Source organism: Actinia tenebrosa, unplaced genomic scaffold (assembly GCF_029948245.1).
Source record: "Actinia tenebrosa isolate PJP-AT-01 unplaced genomic scaffold, QUT_ActTen_1.0 PGA_scaffold9__36_contigs__length_13948895, whole genome shotgun sequence".
In the NCBI taxonomy this organism is placed as follows: Eukaryota; Metazoa; Cnidaria; class Anthozoa; order Actiniaria; family Actiniidae; genus Actinia; species Actinia tenebrosa.
Window position 1 is genome coordinate 13397590 of NW_028292586.1, and position 22817 is coordinate 13420406.

Consider the following 22817-nt stretch of genomic DNA (forward strand, 5'->3'; position numbering starts at 1 on the left):
TAGGATGACGTCGATGACGTCATGGGTTTCACCCAGTTCTCGCTCTTCTTTACCAAAACAAAATGGCGGTCGAGAATGACTTTTAGGTTAATGCTTCATAAACTTGACATTTTATTTATTTTAGATGTTTTTAAGCAAAGTAAAGATGCAGTTTGTCATTATGTAGCTTTGGAGAAGGAATATTTGCAAGATTGTTTAGGACAGGTAAAATATAATGGCTGAGAGAAAAGCCTGGAAGAAAGTCTTGTACGATACACAGGATTACCCAGATAATTATGTTGATAAATCGTTCTTGGACGAAATGAAAAAGAATTGTGAGTACTAAAGAACTTAAATTACTAATATAATGTCGATATTTTGATGGTTCTGCCCGAGGTGTGTATAATGCCACAGGAAACCCATTAATAATAATAAGAGTTGGTATATTAGGAAAGGACACTTTCTATGTTATCTAGTATAAACACTCTTTATAATGTATAAACATTCCATCGTAGTATACACAAGGACATATGACTTCTGGTATGTGGTATGGGAATCTGGCATTGTATCTCAACAGATAAGCAGGTACTGATATTCAGTTCACTAGTCAAATACAAAGCATTCGTAGGGCAGATCCAGGGGGTGTTCTGCAGTCCACCGGACACCCCCTAATCTAATGCTGTGCTTATTACTCTTATGCTTTCCCGAAGGGATGCATAATATTTCTATATACATTTTCCTGGATCTGCCCCAGTCTAAGGAGCAAGAGTTCCAAGAGAGTAGAAATTAACCTCATAATTTTTTTTCTTAGCTTGTGCATCTTTGTCGCCATGTTTGTGTACATGGATTTGAACCTCGTTTCTCCAACAATCCTGTTCACTGTATCAAGCCTACTGACTGCTATGGGATACCTCATATTTGATTTGATAGATGGAGGTGAAGTGAGAAGATCCTGTGGACGCTCAAGTAAGAGAGTGTATTATAGATTTCCCTTGTTTTCTTATATATAGGGTTTCTTCATACAGTGTAAGTCTGTGATTGGGGCTCCTTTACCACAGGAATCCCAACTACGAATCCAGTGCTGCCCTAAAGAGAAGGCTACCCTGCAAGCTAGTGGTAAATTATGTATTTCTCTTCCATATGGCTGAGCAGCTGGTACTTTGGGGCATTAGTAGGCAAAAATCATAAACAAATATATTTTATGTTTTACAGAAAAAGATGATTTGAAAAGTCTTTGTTTGGTTCTTGGATTCATTTTTGGACTGTCTCCTATTCTGAAAGATCTGACTGACTCAATAAGTACAGATACTATCTATGCTATGACGGTAAGTAGTGTGTTTCATTTATCCATCCATCCTTTCATTCCCATCCAACCATTTACCATCTTATCTACCCATCCATCCATCCATTCATTCATCTACCCATCCATCCATTCATTTCTATTCATTCCTAGAGATACCATCTATGCTATGGCTTTTAGTGATGTTTTATTCATTCATTCCCATCCAACCATCCACACAGTTACCAATTCATCAGTTCATTCTCTCTTTCATTCATTTACTAATTTTTTATCCTTGTTCATTTTCTTCTTTCTTTCTTTTCCCAGGCATTTATGCTTATCCTGAACCTTCTTTTCCATGACTATGGAGCAAGTGGAGCAATGTATTTAGATTAACAAACATATACATACTTTCCTTTTTATATATAACTCCATACACAGAATCAAAATATGCACACTAAAACTATTTTTCTGGTTTTTTTTTTTCTTGCAGAGTTTCCAAATCTGCTTCATTCAATGCATCCATCTTTGCATCAGTTTGTTTAGCATCCAGGCTGCCGACATCTTGGCATGCTTTTGTGATGGTGATCTTTGCTATGCAGTTGTTTGCTCTTCTTCCTCTACTCAGGGGACATCTCAAGGTATTATTGACACACCTTGAAAACCTTACCATGTTCTTCCCTAAAGTGGAGGTGTTCTGACGACCTTATAGGGGAAGGTTGTCCTACAAAACCAGTTTATTATTTCATTCGCATCTGGCATATTTTTGCCTCAGTCTATATTTATGATAAGGGTCCAAAGGTCATGGTTTACTTAACCATCCGCTCCTTCTCATACACTTTTATAGTCTTGGCAGCTAACTATATAGAGCTATTTTAAAAAACGTTGGTGGATATTGCATGTCAAGCCTAATGCATTTCAGAATTTGTATGCAAGATGCAACAACATTTTTTGAAATAGCTGTATCTGTATGTTTTTCAGGAGCATGTTAAATTAATTCACACACCATTAACATGGATAATGGTGTCAGGAGCCATTGCTTTAATCTACCCACTCTCTCCCCTCTTTGCTGTACTGCTGGCTTTGGCTCACTTAACAGTCACTTTTGTGTGTCCTTTATGGTTTGTGAAGCTTCAATGCTTGAAAAAGTAAGGCATCTTTTAGAGAGCAGAATTACACATTGATTCAGGCTCATCTTCATTACATGATAGTGCATGCACAGGGGGAGGAGGGAAATGGACAAAGGAGGGAAATGGAGAAAGGAGGGAAATGGAGAAGAGAGGGAAATGTAAAAAGATAGAGGAGGAAGAGAAGAAAAGAAGAAAGGGAGAGAAGAGGAAGCGAAAGAAGAGAAAGGGAAAATGAGGCAAGAAAAGGAAGGACAAAAGAAGAGAAGCTTTTGAAGCAGGATGTAAATAGGCAATGAAGAAGACAGTCTTGATGTGGGGGGAGTGTCTGAGAGGAGAGGAGGGAAGAAGCAAGGACCTTTCATTGCTTTTTCTAGGGTAAGAGAGACGAGATTACTTCTGAAAAGGAGAGGGGAAAAGATGGTAAGTGTGAAGAGAAGAGAAAGATGTATCTCATAACTACTGTTATATCTTTATTTTCAGTAACATTCATGGCCCATGGGATGAAGCAATAATCAAAGATTAACAAGGTTGGCTGACGAAAATAAAATAGTAATGCAAGAGTGGGGAAGAAATTAAATAAGAGGAAGTAAATCATTGCAGTAAGAACAACTGTAGAGTAGTTAATATTTTTATTTTATTTATATAGCATATTTACAGATGGATCAAATTGATCTTCCCCATTAGCAACCATTGTTGTATATTCATCTAATAGAAAATGTAATGAAGCTAAAAGATCTTATAATAAACTGCATATTTGTATTACATTTTTTGTTAACCCGGTCAAGAATCGTAAGTCTTAGACTTAAATTAAAGTTAAAATCCAGAGAAAAATAAATTGAACCTGTCAACCTGAACTGACATGTTGTTTCAGGATTTGATAAAATTAATGTTTTCTTAGAGCCAAATGGTCGAAGCAGCAAGAACTTGATTATGACTTTGATGAAGATCATTAAACTTTTAATTGACATGTTTCGACGTTGTCAAATGCCATCTCAGAAAGTGAAGTACAAGTGTACACAACATATAAATAGAGCAAAATAACAAAGGAGTTGAATAATGTTTTTTTCAAAATCATGAAGCTGTGTAGATTGAATGAACGTGATAGGTCTACATGGACCTCTCTCACCCAGCAGCCATCTTGGCTAAATGATAGATATATTTTTCCCACATAGCCTCATGTTCAAGTGCTTCAGAATGAGGTTACGTGGGTTCAAACAAAAGCTTGTTATTCGTATGATCAACATCCATGTAAGGTTTTTAAAATGTTGTCTTGTGTTTCTTGACCTCCACCATCACGTGATGTATATTAATGAGCTCACTTCTGATAGGCAGACGTTTGAAGGGGTGTTGAGATAGAATCTTCTGGAATCGATGGTAGTATTGGATTAACTGTGTTAATGCTGCCTGTAAAATGAGCAGGATCCATGAGTTTTTCAAGCCATCAAGGCTTTGTTAAACATATCAATTGTATTGCTATGCACACTACATCTTTACGAAACAAAGAAGCTTTAACCATCTTATCAGCTTCCACGAAAAGAGCGCTAAATAAAACCCGGGCTCATTAGGTCCTGGGTCTAAACCCTGTCAGAATTTGGAACTTTTTCCGAGGAAAAATTAGCACAGAATATCACTTTTTAAAACATGGTATCCCATTTTCTTTCACCTGTAAGATGGTTGTACCGTTCTTAAAGTTTGAAAATGACCTCATGATGTCTTGGTTTATAAGCTCAATGGATTTCTTCCAGTCTGCGGCAAAGCCACGCACGAGCTGCTGGATTCGACCTGTTGTTTTGATAAAGAAAATGGATAACAAAACACTTCAGTGCGGGATCACCTGATTGATTAACTGCAAACTCTTATTTACGATGTGCGCAATTTTGAGTAATAATAAAGCGGTTTTCATATCAGTGGGAAACGATACAAACAAATTCGTAGCCGTACCGTATCTTACCGTAGCCGTAACAACGCGTTTTGATTGGATAATTTACTGGAAAATAATTGGAACCATTTCGATGTAACTTCACGTTCTACCGTGTACGTGCTGTAGATCAGTACCGTATATGTCTCCCACTCATATGATAACCATTCTTATGGGAAACCATTTCAATGTTACGGCACGTCGTACCGTGTACGTGCTGTAAGTCAGTACCGTATATGTCTCCCACTCATACGATAACCATTCTTATGGGAAGCCATTTCAATGTTACGGCACGTCGTACCGTGTACGTGCCGTACACGTAAGTCAGTACCGTATATGTCTACCACTAATACGATAACCATTCTTTCCGCGCTACGTACTGAATTTTTTGTACTAGAGACTTTCTAATCATTGTAAGGATCTTACGTTCGTCTGGTCTAATCACTTGGCCTTGCCCTCTTTCTAACAGCGGTTCAGTTTCTTTGACAAAAGCAATCATCCCACCAAAGGCAGGCGAAAGAACCTATCATGATATGGAGAAAGATATATTATATATTATGATGTCTTGAAATCATCTGGATGTTATAGTAATTCAGTTTTCCATAGGATAGGTGAAGGAAGAAACAAAAAGATCTGGATGTTATAGTAGGTTTCCAAAGGACCGGGAGTGAAGGATGCATTTACGTAAAGGAAGAAACAAAAAGATCTGGATGTTATAGTAGGTTTCCAAAGGACCGGGAGTGAAGGATGCATTTACGTTAAGGAAGAAACAAAAAGCTAGAGAGAAACAGAGAGAACCGAAAGGAAAGGAGCAGATAAAGAAAGCAGAAAAGAAAGAAAAACAAACATGTTAAGAAAGGAAAGCAGGAAGGAAGGAAGGAAGGGAAGAGTAAATAACAAAGGGACAATATAACCTCTTCAACGAATTCTCCTATCCTAGCTGTAAGCAGCTGCTGAAACCCTTCAACTTCCTTAGAATCTTCAGACGTCCTCTCCTGCAAGCAGAAAAATGGTAGTAAAGTGAATTAAATTTGGGTTTGCTGTGGATTAGTGAAACGAAAGAACCTTGGAGATCAACTGACCAGTCAAGACAGCTAACATCATGTCATAGTTATTGATCAGGAAGATAAGCTGTTCTTTACGAAGTGGGAACTCGGCCGCCATTCTTAAGATAAAGTTTTCCACTTCGGCTTGTAGAGAAGCTAAAACTTTGTTGACCTGAAAAAAGAAGAAGAGTTTTTTCATGGAAAAAATAAACAAACTAAACAGACAAGAATGAATATCACTTACCCTTTCTTCGGGGAAACTCTCGTTCAAACTAACAATGGCTGCAGAGAATTCAGCATATCGTCTTGTTATCTGTGATGGATGAGGAAAATTTAGATTTGACCTGAACATGATGATGAATCATGACTATGCGAAAAACTATTAGCATCATTCTTGCTAACATCATGCATGTATTAGCATCAGGGCCGAGTCACATCATCAATATTAACACCATCGTCATTATCATCATCATGACCATAATAATCACTACCATAATCTCCATCATCATGATGCTAATATCCTGACCACCATCTTCATCATCACCATCTTCATCACCATCTTCATCATCACCATCTTCATCATCACCATCTTCATCATCACCATCTTCATCATCACCATCTTCATCATCAACATCTTCATCATCAACATCTTCATCATCACCATCTTCATCATCACCATCTTCATCATCACCATCTTCATCATCACCATCTTCATCATCACCATCATGTCCATCATCATTATCATCACCATCGCCATCATCATCAACATCATCATCAACATCATCATCACCACCATCATGTCCATCATCATTATCATCACCATCGCCATCATCATCACCATCATCACCACCATCATGACAGCATCATCATCACCATCTTCATCATCATCATCATTACAACTATCATCAGCACAACCATCATCGTCATCACCACCATCATAACAATCATCGTCATTACCATAATCATTATCATCACCATCATCAGCAGCATGATTTATTTGTCCTTACATAATGCGGTCTTGTATCAATGTTGCCTAATCTCTGTGGATCTGTAGCTTGCACACTTTCTATGTTCATTTCCACAATATTAGTGAAGCGAGGCCAAAACATCTCTAGTAAGGTATCCCAGTACCTGTCAACAACAATATCACCTAAGTATCTATAGTAGTTATGACTGAAAAAGATCGCTATACGAACGCGCTTGTTAAACAGCGTGGTGTACAGCACGGTCACGGCACGTCCACGTGCTCTATATGCGGCCAATTGCTGCTTCTGAAGCAATAAGAATCACGAGAGATCCCACTGATTGGCACCGGCATGACTTGTCAAGGCCGTATGCAAGACGTCACACCCACATGTAATATCAGCCAATCAGAAGGACGAACATCACATCAGCCAATCAGAATGACGAACATCCCACATACACGTAATTTCAGCCAAACATAACGAACATCCCACATACATGTAATTTCAGCCAATCAGAATGACGAACATCCCACATATAATGTAATTTCAGCCAATCAGAATGGTAGAAACTTTGTGCAGTACTTACTTATCAAGTGCTGGCACACTCCTCTTATGCATCAGGATTCTATACCGATGGATGAGATGGATGCAGAGAAAGAGACCGATGGCGTCGTAGCAATTCTCGATATAAGTGTCCATTTGTTTCTGAAACGAAACAATAAAAGATTTTCAAAGTATTTCTCCGCTATATATCTATATCCGCGGTAGTAATTTAGAAGTTTATATTTGGCAAATATAGATCTTATATTTATGTTTTTATTTCTTTACCGCCTTTCTCCTATAGCTCCGGCAAACGCTTTAGAAATAGGTGTATATTTTTTCAACCATGCTTCAAGGCACTCTCCTAAGACACTAACTCAGTAGTCATACTAGAACATCTACCCAAGACAATAACAATGTCAAGAATGAGAAAAAAGTTAGATTTTTAAGTTTTTCTTGATAAACCATTTGCAGCAATTAATTTTTTTTTAGTATTTTTTTATTCGTTAAATTATCGAGAGAGAATTATTATATGGAATTAAATATTAGATATCTGAACATATCCGGTCCACAGTCAACGCACACTTGGTTAGATGAGCTATATTATAACATAAGCTGTTAAGTGAAACTATTTCTTGTTGCTTGATAATGTTTAATATCTATTCACTAAAACAAGCAGTATTTCCAGCATTGTTTTCTTGACTGTAGTTCCACTTATATTAGCAACACCCTGTGGAAGTTGACTATTGAACAAGTCGGCATTCATCGTTCATTGTTTGTGAAACCATTTCTTGTTGCTTGATAATGATTAGTATCTATTCACTACGACAAGCAGTATTTCCAGCATTGTTTTCTTGACTGCAGTTCCACTTATATTAGCAACACCCTGTGGAAGTCGGCTATTGAACAAGTCGGCATTCATCGTTCATTGTTTGTGGTTTGAAACCAGATGAAAAGCTTTTAAAGGTATGATACAGTTCCTGCTGATTTAAAGTGTTTGAGGAACTCCAACGACGTCATGTAGCTGTTTTGATAGAATTCAAGTTACTTAAACCCTCTTGTCAAAGAGAAAGAATTGGCTATTGGGACTTAAGATAGACATTTGTCTGGGTATTCCATATATGTATTCTTGAAGTTCTTATAAAGGCCGAAAAAGTTTCGAGTACACTGCAGAACTGGTCACCAACAATGGTCGAAAAAGATCTCATTCTTAAATCCCTTAAATTCGTCCTAACAGCAGTGCTTGTGCTCCCTAATGTTGTTGGAAACACACTGGTTTGTCTCGTGGTGCGAAAAGACAAATCCTACCACACCTTTGTCAACTTTCTTCTTGTCCATTTGGCCGTAACAGATATCCTTGTCGGGATATCTGGCTTTGTCGAAGTTTCCATTGAAGTGTTCGTCTCTGACAAGTCCACCATCAATACTGTGGCGTGTAAACTTTTCTCCAATGATACTCTTGTCTTACTCGGGGCCTTTACCTCTGCATTGATTATCATCATGATATCGCTGCACAGATACTTAGGCATTGTCAAACCTCTACGATCCATCAAGTATGGTGATGTTCGCTACCTTAAGCTCGTCATTCCATTGACATGGGTGATATCATTGGTGGGTATTTTTCCAAGATTTCTAAAAACGTTTTCTCGTCCCGGGTGTGTGGAACACGACAATAGATACTCAGTTGGTGGAGTGAATTTTTTGGGCAACTGCATAGGATTCCTGTTTGGATTTGTGATGCCAGTTGGCACTCTGGGCTACTTAGTGTGGAAAATCGCAAAAGTTTTGGAAAAAAGATGGAAACCGCTGAAAATGAACTCATCCGGAAAGAATTGCATGCTGCAGTCGCAAAGAAAGGCAGTTCGTCGTCTTGGTAACGTTATCCTTGTGTTCTGCATCACTGTTGTGCCGTACCAAATTGTATCTCTTCTGAAAGGAGTTCTGAGGCTAGAGGAAAGTCTTTGGGGTGGAATTGCAGAAGATCTATCTGAATGCATATTCATTGCAGGATCCAGTATCAATCCTTTCTTGTACTGGATTAGTAATCAAAAGTTTCGAAGGAGTGCGCAACAGCTTTGTGGTAAATCTAACCGGGTTGGGCCAATGGGATAAAGGGAAGAACAAAGCAATAACAACAATAACCATGGCAGCAACAGAACCCAGAGAACAACGACAGCAACCTGACAACAGCAACGACAAGAATATACTCTTTATATATAACAGCAGAAACAGCAATCACCAAGGCAGCAACAGAACAGTCTCTCTAGCCACACTCACCACCACTACATACACAACTCTCAACTCGCAGAGAAAACCTTTCGTGGCAAGGGAGAGAACAACACACATCAGATAAACTTAACTTCGCATGTAGCATAAAGGCTTCCGGTTTCCTTTTCAGCACTCGAAGTTAATTTAACTTGTTCAAGCCTGTTGGAAATAAGCTTTTATCTGACTCCTAATAGTCTTAATCTTTCGTTCTAAAACTGTGATTATTCGATCGTCAACGCTAAAATTAACTCGTTCTCTCATAAGATTATCTCTTATCTATTAATTAAGCCATTAATTCTTTCTCTCGCATTCTTTACCTCGTCGTTGCGTCGTCTCATATCAATTTATTAATCCTTAATTAATTATTTATTTATTTTGAACATAAACTTTATCGAAAGCTAAACTAACAACCTCAGGGCCCGGCTAACTCACAGAGAGATCTACGATTCAATATGCCTCTTTTACTCCGACGAAGGACTAACGTCCGAAACGTCAGTAACTTTTTTTAATCTTTTCACGGTGTAAAATTTACCCTTTTAAACTCATCGGCACGGATGAATTGGAGGGAGGTGCCTGAAAAGCTGCGGCAGGTCGTGCTACTGCTCACAGCGGAGGTAACCATGGCCACGCAACCTGGTCCACCTCCAGACACCAGTCATACTGACCGATGTAGTGGAGAATGATACTTACCTAATATAAAGCCAACCAATGACGGGTGCGCGGGAGGAATAAAAAGCAGCAATCGAGCGCAACGTATTGATCCGCGACGATCAACAAACGTAGCATGCCATGTGCTATGAAGCCCCTGACGGCGCCCCCGCAGCAACCGAATACAGCTGCCTAGTGTGCCTTGACTTTAACTTTGCCTAAATTTCCTTTAGCCCATTTATCATTACTGTTTCATAAGAAACACCGACGCAGCTCACACTAGTTTTTAGCTATTTATCTCTACAATTCCTCATGGTGGGTTTTGTGGAGGGAAGGAAACTAGATAACTGAAGATCCTCAAATATTTCTACTTTCATGTCATGCCAAGGACGGGAGAGATGCGGGTGGATTACAACTACTACCCTTTGATTCCTTAGTTCAGCTCTTGGCCTGGCTTTCACAACCAGATTGACATCCATTATTTTGGGTTAAACAAATTCAAAGATTTGTAATATACTACCAGGAATGATATAGAATTCTCGTTTACCAAGGAAATCAACCAAGCATGATACTTCTAACTAAATGTAAAAATAAAAAATAAAGTAATTCATCTGTTTGACACAAGAATTACTTACCAAAAACAACGAAAGTGTTTTGCCAAGAACTTGAGTAAACAAATCTTTAGCATGAGTTCCTTGCACCATGTAGAAGTCTGAGAGAAAGAGGTATTCTCGACAGCCATTATCCAATAGAGCATAGTGCATGCTACGAAAAAGGCTCTCAAATGAATACTAAAGAGGGGGAAAATATTGCTTTGTTACTTGGATATTTAATGCAACACATGCTGCTTTGGGAGGGAAAGTTTGGGCTGTGTACTTGGGACGTTTGTTGGGTGGGGGTTTGTGGTGTCACTTTGTGGAGCTCTTGTGAATAAATGAGATTGACTTTGAGGTGCTTGGAAATGTCTAAGGTAGGTTGTTGGATCTTGGTGTACTTTGCCCTGGTCCTTACCCTTTTTTCATTCTTTTGTGCTGCATGAGGCACGATAATTGGCTCTTCAAGTTCAGTTGTCAAGACATTACCACGGTTACCAAGAGTGAAGATTGTTGATCTGTTTTTGAGTGCTGGCTTAGAGGTGAAAAACCCTGGAAAAATACATAATGTTGAGAATGACAATGTGATGGTAGTGATGGAGATGATAGAGACAGTGGTGGTGATGACAATGTGATGGTAGTGATGGAGATGATGAAGATAGTGATGGTGACGACAATGTGATGGTAGTGATGGAGATGATGAAGATAGTGGTGGTGATGACAATGTGATGGTAGTGATGGAGATGATGAAGATAGTGGTGGTGATGACAATGTGATGGTAGTGATGGAGATGATAGATATAGTGCTGGTAATGGTGATGACAATGTGATGGTAGTGATGGAGATGATGAAGATAGTGGTGGTGATGACAATGTGATGGTAGTGATGGAGATGATGAAGATAGTGGTGGTGATGACAATGTTGATAAAGATGGTGATGATGATGGTTGTGATGACTATGTTAAAGATGATGATGTTGGCGATGATGATTGAGATGGTGGTGGTGATGATGATGATTATGCTGCTGCTGCTGATGATGATGATGTAAATGATGGTGATGATGGAGTTGAGGATGATGGTGATGAAGATGGTGGTCATGATGGTAATGATGATAGCTTTGATAATGCTGATTGATGATGATGATTATTACAACTATGCAATACACATACAATACCTTTCCTGGCATTATCTTCGACGCCAATTAAATCTTCTCGATCAGCAACCTCCTCATACTAAACAAAGAAAACAATAATAAACATAAAATCTACTGAAAACTACCCACAAGAACTCTTCACTTACCTGTAACTTCATTAACTTTGAAATATAACTTTTGAAGTAAGAAAAGTAGATCTTGCTCATAGTGTCAATATATTCATCCTTGATTTCCCTGGCGACTTGTCTGTGATGTGCCAACAGAAACTCATTGAAGTATCTGTGTTTCAGGAGTGCATTCTGTGGTACTTGGTAATTGGTATTTGGTCGACGAAAGGAGTAAATCTTTTGAAGGATAAACTCCCTGATTTTCTGCACGGCCTGTTAAAAATGAAAGTAAATAAAGACATGTCAGAGTGAATTCATAGATGCTCATATACATATTTTATCCTATTATCTTCATATTTTTTCGTTACCCAGAAACGAAGTCAAAGTTAGGAATGACTAACTCACAGATCTAAGCCTGAAACAACCTCTGGGCTGATCTAAGTCAGGGTATAGCTAACTCACAGGTCAAACCCTGAAACAACCTCTGGGCTGATCTAAGTCAGGGCATGGCTAACTCACAGAATAGAACCCTGAAACAACCTCTGGACTGATCCAAGTCAGGGTACTGCTAACTCACAGAATAGAACCCTGAAACAACCTCTGGGCTGATCTTAAGGCACAGCAACTCACAGATCGATTTGAATTTATTTCGTTAGGTTTTGAAGATAGAGGAAAACTAAAGCAAAACCCTCAAATCAAGTACAAGACCTAACAGACTTTATTAACATGTGATCCAAGTCTACAGTAGGTGAGAGGTAAGTACACTTATACTATACCACCCATGAACCCAAGTTATTACCCTGACTTTAAGTTTCTCCAATCCTTCTCCAACATCATTACAAGACAAGGAGTTCTTGAAGGACTGTTCTTTGACAAAATCAATCTTGTGGTGAAGTTCATGTAATTGTTCTATGAAGCTTTGGTCAGTTACTGCTGTTTCACATATGTGTCTGGTGAGAAAACAACAGGGGAGAGTTACAAGGTAACTATGATACTATGTTAAGGTTAAAAAGATATAACTAGCTAAAAACTAGTGTGAGGTTAAGGTTAATTCTGTTGCTATTGAAGCTGCTTCTAATACTATGGTGGTTTGTGTGTCTGGTGAGAAAACTACAGGGGAAAGTTATAAGGTAACTATGATACTATGTTAAAGTTAATTCTGTTGTTATTGAAGCTGCTTCTACTGATGGTGTTTTAACTATCCCTGATGATAATGTTATTGCTGCATCAATAACTGTGTCTGTTATAGCTTCAGCTGCTACTGATGATGATGATGATGCCAATTCTGTTAATTCTGTTGCTGGTACTACTGATAGTGATTATGTGATGCCTATGATGTTCATCTGATTTGTCAACAAATACGCAATAATTCACCTGATCATAGAGTCTGTCACCATCATTTCATCAATAAACTGACTCAATTCTCCTCTGATTGCCTACGAAAAAACATGATTTATATCAATCAGTTCTAAAATGAATGTCTTTAAATTAACTTCATTTTCTATATACACAATTATGTAAAAAATCTATGTGGAATCATTTTCAAATGAAAGATATGAAACGTGTGGAAAATATATGCACATAAATCTATATTAGATATTAAATATTAGATAATTCTATTTTACAATCATTTGTCAAGACTATATTTCCAACCTGTCTGTTTTTGAGCTTGATATTCATTGACAGAGATTGTTCCTGCAGAGTCTGAATCTCTGAACTAATGCTACCGAGATCACCCTGGAAAACAAGTTAAATAATCATTGGAACTGTTAATCAAAGAAAAGATACTCAAGGGAATGCCATGTGGTCTGAAATTGCAAAATATTACAAGGTCTATTATAGGGGTAGTTTTACAATGTAGGATCTATGATATTTTCTTGCACTCATTAAGCTTGCTGTGGCTTGAATGTGGGATTTTGTATAACAAATAATGGTTCAAGGTCTATGTGACATATCTCTGCTTATTTCTTTGGTGGGTTACCTGTGGTAGGTTGATTAAACTGATATTGGAAGACTAAGTACAAATTTGTACTCCCACACTCACTCTTCCTTTACCACAGGGATCCCAAGCACAAAAGGAAGAAAAACAAGAGAGAACCTCCACCAAGGAAGGCTAATGAGATATCAAGACTTGTTACCTGAAAACTTGTCAGCATTTTTTCCATTCTCTGATACAAAAGATAATAGAAAGTTAAATTCATTTAACATGTTATGCATAAGTCTGACAGCCATGATTACAGAAACTCACCTCTAGTATGGTATCACACGAAGCAATTTGATTGTGAAGACTAGCAATATTCTTACTTTCTTGGATGTCTAAGCTGTTCATTAAGATTATTTTTGATCACATCTTTCAGCTCAAATTAGACTAGTCTTCATATGAATGGGAAATGATACATGAAAATTTGAAGTTACACTGCAACTATGACATATTTTAATTGCATTAAATAAGCCAAAAATATGGGAAGTCATTGCAATGTTACATCATATTACAACATGTACCAAGTCATTACTATACCTTTCCCACTCATTAACAACAAATTATGGAATTTAAAATGAGTAATAGAGTAACTCTCGAGGGGCTGAGAGAAACATGGAAGTACATAAAATAACTAATTTCAAGGATACAGTCAGAAATTGATGCATTCTCTACATCATGGAGATCTGACTCAATTTGCTTGGAATACTGCCGAAGATCAACACCCTAAGCAATACAAAACAATTCAGGTTAGAACAACACACTCTCCTTTATAAAACAGAGCAAGAACAGCACCGGACATCACAAACACAAACAAAAATCATAATTGGTATTTACAGCTTTCAGAGCTTCCTTGACTAATTCATCCTCCAAGTTTTCTTGTATGTGAACTGCAAATATGAAATAAAAGACACAACAAAAATAAATAGGGATTTAAACATTTTATTAAAAACTTGAGTTTTCTATGAATAACACACTAAATAAACGATGAAAGTTTATTTTAGATCAATAAATCAGAAGATTATTGCCTTACCATCGACTTCGTCCAAGATATATTCATCTTGTGATGTCAAGTCTAGTTCACCAAGGTTAATATCAACGTTCAAATCCTTCAGAAAAAAAATCAGAATTAAAAGAAAGACCGCAAAAAAAAAACAACCAAAATATGTCTATTAATACCTCTTCTGTTTCATCAGAGCCAGTTTTGAGCCGTTTCTCCCTTCGGGTTGTTGTAATATTGGAGGATTTATTGACGTGTCTTCACTCAAAACATCCGCCATCTTAGATTATAAACTCGAGCTCGTAACCGCTGGGTAACAAGGCTCACATACTCGACAAATTTTCCCCACCCCTCCCCCAGCAAGTATTTTGGAGACTAAATTTTTCCTGTTTTGCAATATCCTGTCGTATTACGTATTTTCTCAGGAATCAGTTGTTAATGCTTTTGCAATATCCATACAAGAATACCTGCTCTTTGTGGGAGAAAAAATAAAACCTCAAAAAATTCGAGCTTATCATGACTTCGCGGGAAAAGTTAAAGTAACGCGCGAAATTTAAATGTCAATAAAAGCCATTTATCAAACTCTTAATTAATACATCGAATCAACAATTTTTTTTAAAATTCGTGATTTCTCAGCTAAGGGTTCAGCTCAGATGTGCTAAATCCTCTTTAGGTCTCGCTAGAGGCAAGCTGTAGCCTCGATAATTTTTGTCACGTTTTGTTGTCTATAAAAATCGCCAGCTTACCATAGAATTTTACATTGTTTTGAATGTATACACCAATCAACTGTGTGAAAAGCATTAAGGATATACGGAAATGAAGATCGAAACTCCTTTAACACTTAATTCATTCGATATAAGTCAATATAATCGATATCTATTGGCTTCATAACCGGGTAAATGTCGTAATCATTAAGTAATGTTCCGAAGTGAAAGAGGCTATCATTCTGTACACTAGACTAATAAAACGCGTCTCAGCTCATTTTGGACGCCCCTCCCTCTAATCGTTCACATAAATCTTCTCGTGTTTCCGTTTGTGTTACAATATCAAGTGAAGCTAAAGAAGAGCTCCTCGTTTGGATTTCTAGCAATCTTATTTTTTGAGAAAAATCATCAAGAGATGGGAAACATCATTCCAATAGACTCGCACAGGAAAGAGCGAATTGAAGGTCAGTAGTCGTATTCCTGCAATGTTTGAAAGCGGCCCGTGACTGTTGACAACCCCTTGGTGTCGATTATTCCTGTAGGAGAATGTATAGAAAATATTATAGCGAAACCTCTACTTATTTGTTCTTAATAATATTTCAATGAAAATTTGGTCCCATTGTGAAAAGAAACTTATACATAACAATGCAAACTTTTTGTACGATTTCCAGCGTCTTCTTTTCTACTCCTTTATCAGTATTTTCCTACTAGTAATGAAGTGATCGTATATCTATAAATACTACTCCGTATTTTTCCAAACAAAATAAACACCCTAGTCTTACCTCAAATTTATAAATTTTTGCCGTAAATTGAAAGACTTTTGGAAGCATTCATGAAGAATATGTTATAATTCCATAAACTATTTCTTCTGGATGGTGTTAATCTACAACCGGAAATGAATGCGAAGGAGATAATTTGAGTGCCAACGATTGCACGCTATCTACTCGAGTTACGAAACCTACTTTTATATTCTTATTTCGAAATACTACTCTTAACTCGTAAAATAACAATGGAAAGTAATTGATCAGTCGAATTAGAAACATTACTGGGAAATCTAGCAGCGTTTTTGAAGAATTTTTCGTTTCTTTTCTTATTTAGATTTAGCCAAGGATTTCTTGGGGACTTTTTCCCAGGAGTTTATTCAGGCTTATGGGATTGAATTTGCAAAAGCAAAACTGGCGGATATTGATAAAGAATCGTTTAAGGAAGATGGACCCAAGAGGGAGCTTACGTATAGAAAGGTTTGTATAGTCTTGCTGTGAAAAGAAATATCAGGGATATTATTGGTAATGAAATTTTGGTGGGGGAGGGGTGGGAGGAGAGAGGAGTGAAATTATTAGGAATAGAAAAATTGGTATAAAAAATAGAAATGTAAAATGATTTGGGAATGAAAGAAATTAGATAAAGTAAAGTAGATATTAGTTGAATTTTATGTAGATAAAAAAGAGGAAAGTAAAATTCAGAAGATAAATAAAAGAAAGGAAGTAGCAATAGCAAAAATAATGTGAGTTTGTTATTTGAAGTGCTGAGGGGAGGGGGGAGGGATAGGAAAGATACTGGTACTCTGGAACCAATTCCCCCACCCCTTCCCCCACATATATCTTTGTATTTAAAGATACTTGTTATATACAGGATAAGGTTGAAGAGGATGAGCCAATAAAAAAGGGATATCTGATCAAACAAGGTGCCTTAGTTAAAAACTGGAAGAAAAGATACTTTGTAGTCAAACAAGATTACTGTATAGAATACTATGAGAACCAGGAGGTAAGAACACTTCACTTTCTCAGGCAACTTGTGTCCTTAAAACAAAATTTTAATATCCAGTGAGCTTTAATTCGTAATTTCCCCCCCCAGGCATTTGAAAAGGGTTTTAAGGCTAAAGGAGTGATATGCCCAGCAGGATATGAAGTGGAAGAGGATGCTGATAGTGCTATTATTGAGCGTTTGAAGAAAGTTGCTAAACAGCTTGGTATGTAATCTTAATAAAGGGGTGGATCTAGGGGAGGGGTGCAGGGTGAGCGCACCCTCCCCCCCTTCATAGATGAGTTGATATCTACTGCATTATAATTGGTGTTTGAGTTTTCAAGCAAATGATGTACTCCCTCCTAAAACGAAAATCCTGAGTGGTACACTGCCCTTTAAAAAAAAATCCTGGATCTGCACCTGTAATAAATGGACAACAGTATAACTATATAACTATATCAATGTTTCTTGGCGTAAAATGTCAACAGGTATTGATGAGAAGGAAATACCAATGCCGGAGAAATACCCTGAGCACACCTTCGAACTAGGACACCAATCCCGACGGCCATTCTACATTACTGCTGAAAATGAGGAAGAGAAAAAGGAATGGCTGGAAGTAATGAAGACATGTTGCAGAAAATTCAAAGGTCCATTTTGTGCTTAAATTAATAATGAAATAACAGTTGTTTTGACATGCCAAATATGTGTGTACAGGAGTTTTGTAAATATATTGATCGTTTCAAATTATTCGATCCACAATCCAATTGGCAAGAGTCCAATCCAAGTGGTCATTCCAGGATATGATTCCGGATTTTCCAAACCAAAAAATTCTTAAAATCACATTTTTGAAATTGGGATACTTTTGGCTTAGTAATGAAGTTTTTTCTGATAGTTTTTAAGGTGTTTTGGGGTATATTAATACCATTTTAAACTGAAATCCTTTGGGAATAATTTTCTCTCAACAGGATTCAAGAATCCTGACCTAATCAGTAGGGCTGCCTTTAAAAGTGCATACAGGCGAACATGTTATAGACACTTGTATAGACACTACTCAGAAGACTATGGAACAGAAGAACAGGTGCCTATCATGCATTAACAGCTGCTCAGCATTAATGCTAGTCCACTAGTCTTGGACTAGTAAATCTTTTCTATGAGATAGTAAAAATTAGGCCTCCCTCTCTCAATCAGTTCCTCAAGGGTACCTAATGCTACGAGACCATTCATTATTCATGTTTAATGGAATGACAAAAAAGGGTGGAGCTGCCATATCAGAGAAAAGGGGGGCTAGTCAAGGTAGAAGGATGGTAACTTAAATATTTTCATGAGCACGTATAAATACATGAGGCCTAGGAGATTGGTCTAAGAATTTTTATTTTATAAAAACAAGGGGGACATAAAAGTCTTGGTTCTTTTTATCCCCCACCCCTCACCCCCTCCCAGGGAAATAACTAATGGTCCCTAAACTTGTATGGATTAGTTAAAAGTCAAAACAAGATAAGGAAGACCTGCCCCACCCCCCCCCCCCCCCCTCCCTGGATCCCTGTACTCCTCTGCCAAATCATATCACTATCATATTCTGTTGCAACTAAGTTGTTTATTATTTGGTATACCTCATTCATGGTTTCAGGTCATGACTGCTTCAATCGTTAGTGAGATAAATAACAGAGTTATGGGAGATGTGTACCATGATCTATCTACTCTGCCTGGAGGGTACAAAGTCAGAAACAAAGTGAAAGAAAATGTATGTACAATCATTCTGAATTTTTTTTTCCTGCCTGAAGTCACTGTGTTAATTAAGTTAGCAGGATTTACGTCTTTAAGTCCAATTGTTCAAGTTTACTGCACAGTTAATAATTGAGAATCCATTATTTATGTAAAGGAAGCAGTATATAAAGTTTATAAATCCCCCATGCCTCCCCCACCCCTCCCCCATCCTTCCCCCACCCCTCCCCCCATTTGCTCCCTTAAATGCCCTTGCCCTTTGACTCTCCATGATTATTCAGATTTTGCCATTAATTTTATTCTGAGAAGCCTTTTTTCTATTTCAGGTGACCAAAACTCTTGATTCTCTTGTGACGGCCATGGTTATACCTTCCTACAAAGGACAAGTTGAAGCAACACAAAAGATGGTTGGTCCATTGGATGATTTGATCAATAGCAAGAAGGATGAGATGGTGGAAACCCAGAAAAAACTCACCCAAAAACTATCAGGTACTCTAATAGCATTAAGTGGGAACAATTGTTGTAATTACACTTGAGCCAGCAAGAAGATGTTCTTTTGTTTTAAGAATCATACAAGTGAGGCTATCGGGTCAATGAAATGCTTGTTAATTCATTTGCATCTCATTTGCATGCATCTGACCATCCATAATAAGTGACACAGGCAGTTTTCATATCATTAATATTCATAAGGTGACATATATTCATGGGACTCAGACATAGCTTTTAAAAGGGTCTAGAAGTTGAATCATTATTATTCAGATTAATGTGACTGCTTTCTTTTGTTACTTGCAGAGGAGCTCGATGACAAATTGGGGGTAGCATTCAAAGATGTTAGAGATGCTGTAATAGCAATGGAAACAGAGTTGAGGGAAATTGTAAGTCGTTCAAATCAAGAATACGCCATGATGAATTTATCTGCGAATAAATAGCCTTGGGTTTTATTGTAAACCACGTGATATGCTACGTCTTTTTGTGAAGGCTTTCGCAACTGCACATGTCAGCACGATACGATGAAGACACATTCTGTGGTGCATAAAATGCCATACCACGAGATGACGAGAAACCTGTTGTGTGTGCGCATTGATGGTTAAAACAAAACAGTGACGTCAAACTATGGTATACTAATTCTCTTATTTTCAGCCAATCAGAAAGTGACATGTCCGACAGCTCATGCAAAACCATTAATTGTTTTCTCTTTTCCAGGCAAAAAAGATGATTTCTCCGCTTCGCGAGTACCTCTTGGTACAAATCATTGACGAGATCATAAAGAAGGCTAAAACTAACGATGATATCGAGGCTTCTCTAAAAGAGGTTAATATATTACAACAGTCTCCTTTGCTCTTCCAATCCGGTTCAAACTGTCGATACAATATGTATACAGCTTCATTGAAACACTTTTTTTCACAATAGGCCCATTCAGCCTTGGCTATGTTTCCCATTTTAAACCACTTCTCATTCTCATATTTCGGATGTATCCATATTCATGTGACTTCTCATGCGTAGGCGTTAAACAAAGAAATTATACTCTAGGGAATGACAAGTGGTCTGAAATGGGGAAAATTACGCCCAAGGTACGTAAACAGTTCCATAAACTATGGTCTAGTTTTTCCTTCTAAGCATAAAGGTATTTTGTATTTCGTAGTATTTCAAGAAATTGTGCACCGAAAGGAGTTGGAGGAGTAAAGATTATTGGTACCATTACTACAACGCTGCTTGCCCGATGGTGAAGGTCATGGCAAAACACGAGGAGACTTTTGCTGGTTATTATAGACACTACACCACAGTTGAAATTGCGCTGGATACGATGGCAGAGGTGACATTCACTCACACAAAAGAGCATAGTTATGATTTGCAAAAGCTAGCTTACAGTTGTGGACGGTGCCGCGCAGTGATCGTGACGTAACGTGATCTCGCGCACTGTGATTGGTCCACGAACCACGTCAATGTAACGTGTACTTTGAAGTTTCACAGTCATACGAAATCGTCAAGATCACGGTACGGGAGCGTCACTATCACGTCACGATCACGGTAACGTCACGATCCCGGTAACGTCACGATCACGGTAACGTCACCATCACGGTAACATCACGATCACGATAACATCACCATCACTGTACCATCGCGGTCGTGGTACGATCGCGATCACGGTAACGTTAAGATCACGGTACGGTAAAGTCACGATCACTATGACATCACGATCACGGTACGGGAGCGTCACGATCACGGTTACATTAAATCACTGCGTTTGTATATTTGATATATATTTGGATATTGACTTATGCTGGAGTCTTCACTGAATAACCTTGTGAATTTTTCTTTATAATTTAGGTTTTAGATGCTGCTGGTTATACGTTTCAAGAACTTTTTAAGGAACTCAGTAAAGAAACCGATGCTCTAAAGAGCGGCGATACTGCCGCTGAAGTCATGGTTAATGTCAAGGATGAAGTTCTGACGGTGGGTGTGACTCTATATTGCTGGACTGGATCACTTTCTAAGACCGACCGACCGAACGGCTACGGACCGACTGACCGATCGACTTTGCACACGCCTAGCTGGCCTACCGACCTACAGACCATTGAACAAACGAATGATCGACACAACATGCAGACAAAAAAAATAGAACGGATTTTAACGAATGGAAAGAATTAATAGAAAGAATCCATTGATTTCAGAGATTCGACTCCGACGCGCAGAATTATGCAAGTGAAATCAGTTACCAGATCACTCATGAAGCCGCGGTACATTACCTGACCAAAACTATGGAGCCCGTGGCCAAAGATGTAAGTGTTACTTGCGTGACTCTACTCCTCTGTGTAGCTATTGTTAGGGTCGTCACGCAGTGAAGTCTTGGGTTGCGTGACGTTCTGCACAACAAGCAAGAGTGTAATGTGATTGTTTTTTCCCCGCAGTTATTATCGAGTTTGAAGACGATGATCCCAGATCCCATCAACAAGGTCGTAAGTGTTCAGGATCGTTATGAGATGTACGTCGATCAGGTTGCCAAACGACTGGTAAAAAAGGGTAAGATTTGTCACACAATCACGTACCACACCTTCCATTATAACTAATGATGGAACTGATAAACTGCTTTTTTTCCGTTTGTCATCTTTTAAAGCTATTGGAATTGACGTTTCCGCTGCTACACCAGAAGAAAAACCCAAACCTGCAGCAAATGACGAAGCCGTGGAGGGATCTGGAAAACCTGCTCAAGAAGGAAAGAGTGATGAGCAGGAGAACGCCGCTGGGAATGTACCACCCAACGATCAACCTACAACTGATTTGTAAAAGTGTATGGTATTTTTACATTTAATTTCAGTGGGATCAAAAATATCTTTATGAGAAATTGCTTGTATGAAATTCTTAATTCATCGAGATGTACGTTTATATAAATGCAAGTCAGGCCTACATTACAGACATTAAGGCATAACGCAACTACGTTGATAAGAATACTCTGCATCTTATTTACCGGCGAAAATCTTTGTGCACAAACTACTTTGTCATGTTCGAGTAAAATTCAGTCATCGTCTTGTCTTGCGCTAAGGTTTTATCAGATAAAGACTTTAATTTAAAACTTCTTATAGTAGAAGCAAAACAGCAAAATATATTTTTTCTAAACATGCGCTTATTTTTTTATGTATTAAGAATTTAATGACGTATCACAAGCAGCGGGCGCAATTTTGTTTTCTTGTTTTACCGCTCCCAATATCGCTGACCGCCGCATAAGCTATAGGTAAAAGGTTTAAATTATTATTAGTGTTTTATTTCGTTTTATGTTCTTAGGATCACTGTTTTAATTTGTTTCATGGCAATTGGTTTTTATTTTACTTGTCTTTAACTTATTTCAAATAATTATAAATTGCAATATTAATATGATAAATTACTAATAAAGGTTTTGTAAATTCAAATGGAATGAGTCATCAGGTGTTTGAGATCTAGATCTCGATTTGCTTTACCATGTCTATCATCTTTACATCATTTTCATCTCACTGCGCAAGTTACTTTTCCATGTCTTCTTCAAACGCATCCCACATGGAAGGGAGTGCTCA

General features: G+C 37.9%; 3 protein-coding genes across 3 annotated transcripts; 2 read left to right on the plus strand and 1 right to left on the minus strand.

The window, feature by feature from the left end:
* Nucleotides 1–53: 53 nt before the first annotated feature.
* Nucleotides 54–3355, plus strand: LOC116298228 (phosphatidylinositol N-acetylglucosaminyltransferase subunit C). The gene is made up of 8 exons (XM_031706612.2): nt 54–314; nt 495–564; nt 791–945; nt 1192–1304; nt 1586–1641; nt 1752–1899; nt 2240–2406; nt 2869–3355. Exons 1-8 carry the CDS (start codon nt 215–217, stop codon nt 2909–2911), a joined length of 852 nt encoding a protein of 283 aa, XP_031562472.2. The 5' UTR covers nt 54–214; the 3' UTR covers nt 2912–3355.
* On the minus strand, nt 3003–15436 carry LOC116298226 (vacuolar protein sorting-associated protein 52 homolog). Its single transcript, XM_089024558.1, is given in 22 exon segments — nt 3003–3792; nt 4052–4170; nt 4733–4829; nt 5221–5296; nt 5385–5524; nt 5597–5665; nt 6360–6483; nt 6904–7022; nt 10409–10564; nt 10785–10918; nt 11539–11596; nt 11664–11897; nt 12424–12574; nt 12999–13060; nt 13278–13361; nt 13763–13792; nt 13873–13940; nt 14253–14328; nt 14440–14492; nt 14636–14711; nt 14782–14804; nt 14807–15436. Coding segments are annotated over 22 exon segments (2172 nt in total). The 5' UTR covers nt 14883–15436; the 3' UTR covers nt 3003–3645.
* Nucleotides 15437–15633: 197 nt separating this feature from the next.
* On the plus strand, nt 15634–22676 carry LOC116298227 (PH domain-containing protein DDB_G0267786). The gene is made up of 15 exons (XM_031706610.2): nt 15634–15770; nt 16405–16547; nt 16939–17070; nt 17161–17275; nt 17538–17696; nt 18015–18127; nt 18677–18790; nt 19098–19260; nt 19564–19646; nt 19975–20082; nt 20414–20584; nt 21100–21225; nt 21444–21551; nt 21681–21792; nt 21887–22676. Exons 1-15 carry the CDS (start codon nt 15722–15724, stop codon nt 22054–22056), a joined length of 1866 nt encoding a protein of 621 aa, XP_031562470.2. The 5' UTR covers nt 15634–15721; the 3' UTR covers nt 22057–22676.
* Nucleotides 22677–22817: the final 141 nt, after the last annotated feature.

Excerpts from the sequence above, each read along its gene's own strand:
- LOC116298228 (XM_031706612.2), top strand. The coding sequence starts at position 215 with ATGGCTGAGAGAAAAGCCTGGAAGAAAGTCTTGTACGATACACAGGAT. Across the intron at positions 315-494 it reads GGACGAAATGAAAAAGAATT|TATACACAAGGACATATGAC; the intron begins GTGAGTACTAAA and ends ATTCCATCGTAG. Across the intron at positions 1,305-1,585 it reads ATACTATCTATGCTATGACG|GCATTTATGCTTATCCTGAA; the intron begins GTAAGTAGTGTG and ends TTCTTTTCCCAG.
- LOC116298227 (XM_031706610.2), top strand. The coding sequence starts at position 15,722 with ATGGGAAACATCATTCCAATAGACTCGCACAGGAAAGAGCGAATTGAA. Across the intron at positions 18,791-19,097 it reads GAAACAAAGTGAAAGAAAAT|GTGACCAAAACTCTTGATTC; the intron begins GTATGTACAATC and ends TTTCTATTTCAG. Across the intron at positions 20,083-20,413 it reads TCGAGGCTTCTCTAAAAGAG|TATTTCAAGAAATTGTGCAC; the intron begins GTTAATATATTA and ends TGTATTTCGTAG.